Below are 3,358 nucleotides of genomic sequence, written 5' to 3' on the forward strand. Positions count from 1 at the left end.
AATAAAAGCATGCCTACAACAAGTTGTTTGAAGTTTGTTTTCGACACTTTAATTATTTACAATTTCTTGAAAATCTGCAAGAGGTCTGCTATACAATGAACACCGTCATGAAAAAAAAAACTACGGTCAAGAAATATTAATTAACAACTATAAATATGGACCATTGATCTTAATCCAATGGTTAATATTAAAGTAACTATCCATGGGTAGTAACCATTAAAAGTGCACCCATATATATATATATTATCTAGTTATTAGATAGAGGAGGATATTTTGTGGAGTTTCTCGTATTAATTATTAGGGCTGATCATTGGGCGGGTTGGTCGAGTTACAGGGCATTTTTACCCGTCACGTGTCATAATCGGGTTAGGAAAAGTGAACCCATAACCTTCCCAAATAAGAAAAAAATCATTTTAACACGTCCAATAGTTTGAGCGGGTTGGTCGGGACAACCCGCCAAAACCGAAGTGTGAAGGATTTTTTTTTTTTCAGATTACATTTTTGTAATTTTTTTTCCTTTCAATACTAGTACTAATAGTGTGAAATTTATCTTTTTAAGCTTAAAACAATATTTTGAATTTATAGTAAAAAAATGAAACAAAACTTAATTAATTTATATATGTATTTGAAAATTTTTCTTATATATTAATAATTGCATCAACATTAAAAGTATTAAACAAAGTAACAAACATATATCCTTAAAATGAAAAGGAAAATCAATATAGTCTAAAGTACAATTACAAACCAAAGTCCAAATACAATTACATCAACCACCGTAAAACATTACACACCTAGTCCAAACTTCAAATACAAAATAGTCCAACCATGAAACATCACAAATCATACAACCACGTTAAAACTTCAAAGTTCAAATACAAATATAAAAAGATAAGGCCAATCAAGTATCCAACAATCATCTCATGATTTCTCCATCAAAGGGCTCATAAAGTACTAGGAGTAGCAGTAGTAGTAGTCTCAGTTCCTGTGTTTGTAATACATGATTCCTCTAATATAAAAATAAAATTAAAACATATTAGAAAATAATATTTATTAAATTTAGTTAAGAATAAGAACTAAGCAAAACGATAGATATAACATTAACATACCTGACTCAACTTGCTCGGATGTCTCCAAACCTTTGATTTTGTCCATGTATTATCTCAACACAACAGGAGCATCATATTCACAAGTCAACCAATTCTTTGAGAAAATTAAAGCCTCGACCATCTTTGGAGACAAAGAGCTTCTAAATGGATCGAGAATCTGTCCTCTAGTTGAAAAAGCTGATTCAAGGGCAACTGTAGACATTTGAACAACCAGAACATCTCTTGAAATATGAGACATAATAGGATACTTGTTTCCTTTCCTCTGCCACCAATCTAGAATGTCAAAATTCGTACCCTCAACTAACTTTTCCTTTCGATCTGCGTAATAATCCTCCAAATCATTGCTGGTTACTTCACTCGAAATAAACCTTCGCTTAATAAGAAATGATGAGCTACTAGAACTTCCACTTGCATAGGAAGTGACACTTTCACTTGCTTGTTGATCATTAGAGGAACTAGGTGGCACAACAATGTCCTTATAAAATGCATACAAGCTAGTCATCATATTCTCAACTTTCTTTATCATTTTTTCAGCTCGAATGGGATCATAGAGATACCTGAAACCGTTATGAACAACATCCAATTTGAATCTTGGATCCAAAATAGAGGCAATATATTGCAACAAGTTAATCTTCTCAACATTGCCCAATATTTGTCAAACTTCAACTGCATGCTCCCCGCCATTTTACTCATCAACTCATCTGTACTACTATTCATATCATTCAACTCAACTTGAACTTCAAGAATCTCTTGGAAGAAAAGATTTGATGTGACATACAATGACCCACTGAACTTCAAAGTAAGCTCATAAAATGCCTTGAGAAACTTAAAAAATACTTCTGCATTAGTCCAATCAGTATTGTCTGGTGGGCCATCCACTTTTTCTCCATTTACTCTTTCTTCTTCAAAATACTTTGTGTAATTTGCATCCCCTTCCAAATACCTAAAAGCTTTCTTAAACTTCAATGCAACCTCTAGCATCATGTAGGTGGAGTTCCACCTTGTCACCACATCTAAACATAATAAAGCTTTCGATTCAACATTTACATCTTTACATGCTTCTTTGAACCTCTTCAACCTAGCTGGTGAAGATCTCACAAATCTAACTGCATTCCTTATGCTAGAAATGGCCCCACTCATTTCTTTTAAACCATCACTAACAACCAAGTTCAGAATATGCGCACAACACCGCATATGAAACATCTTTCCACCCAAAACTAAAGCATTTTGCTTTTCAGACAAGTATTCCTTGACTTTTCTCAAAGCTACATCATTTGAAGAGGCATTGTCACTACTACAAAAAAGGGCAATTGTGTCAGTCAAACGCGTCAGTCAACGCAGTTGACTGACGCTGTTGACCAAGAATTATCATTTGTGGCAGTTGGACACTGACGCACGTTTTACTTTGCCGTTTGCGTCAGTGCCCCACTGACGCAAACGCCCGTTACCGTCAGTGGGCCACTGACGCAACTGGGTCTCCTATAATAAAACCCTCATCGTCCCAGCCGAGCCCCATTTCACTCAAACCATAATTTCATACCGTTTTTCTCCTAAACCAGCGGCACCCAACCGAGGTTCTCCCCATTTAGGTACGTTTTCAACCATTTTTTTTCTTTCAATTTTAATGTTAAAATAATGATTTATATATGTTTATGAAACTTATATATAGTTTTTTTGGATTTTTTTGTATAGATTTTGTTTTTTGAAGATATAATTTGAAAACTCGTAATCTTTATTGGATTTTTGAGGTTTTCTACATCAAGAACCCACATTGCACAATTACCACAAGTAAGTGTAATTTTATTAATTTTTATGATTTAAATATAATTTTTGTGAATTTTTTTTTTTATAAATTGACTATATTTCGGATTTTTAATTTTTAGATAGTTTTATTAACTTTTTTTTAAATTTAATTAAATTTCGAATTTACTATGTAAATGAGTATATATATATATAGATTAATGTATATATTTTGTATAAGTTTCATTTTATTAAATGTTTAGTTTGATTATTATTAGTAAATTTTTGTTTATATTTTGTTAACTTTTTAAAATTATTTTTAAATTTTGGGTTTAATTGGCTAAATAGGTATATATTAAAATTGTTTGTTTTTTTAAGTTATATTTTATTATTGATTTAGTTAGGATATTTATAGTCGATTTTTATTTATGTGAGTTGTTAACTTTTTAAAAAAAAAATTTATTTCGGGTTTAAGTAAACAAATGTGTACATATAACAAATTATTTGTTTTC

General features: G+C 31.5%; 1 protein-coding gene across 1 annotated transcript; it reads right to left on the reverse strand.

Moving 5' to 3' along the window:
- Positions 1-647: 647 nt before the first annotated feature.
- LOC133821043 (zinc finger BED domain-containing protein RICESLEEPER 2-like) lies at positions 648-3,033 on the reverse strand. Its single transcript, XM_062253570.1, has 2 exons — positions 1,107-3,033; positions 648-1,006 (listed from the first exon to the last, which is right to left on the reverse strand). The coding sequence occupies exon 1, from the start codon at positions 2,307-2,309 to the stop codon at positions 1,629-1,631; it is 681 nt and encodes a 226-aa protein (XP_062109554.1). The 5' UTR covers positions 2,310-3,033; the 3' UTR covers positions 648-1,006; positions 1,107-1,628.
- Positions 3,034-3,358: the final 325 nt, after the last annotated feature.

Source organism: Humulus lupulus, chromosome 3 (genome assembly GCF_963169125.1).
Source record: "Humulus lupulus chromosome 3, drHumLupu1.1, whole genome shotgun sequence".
Lineage (NCBI taxonomy): Eukaryota > Viridiplantae > Streptophyta > Magnoliopsida > Rosales > Cannabaceae > Humulus > Humulus lupulus.

Bases quoted from the DNA above. Each gene is read 5' to 3' on its own strand.
- LOC133821043 (XM_062253570.1), bottom strand. From the start codon at position 2,309: ATGTTTCATATGCGGTGTTGTGCGCATATTCTGAACTTGGTTGTTAGT.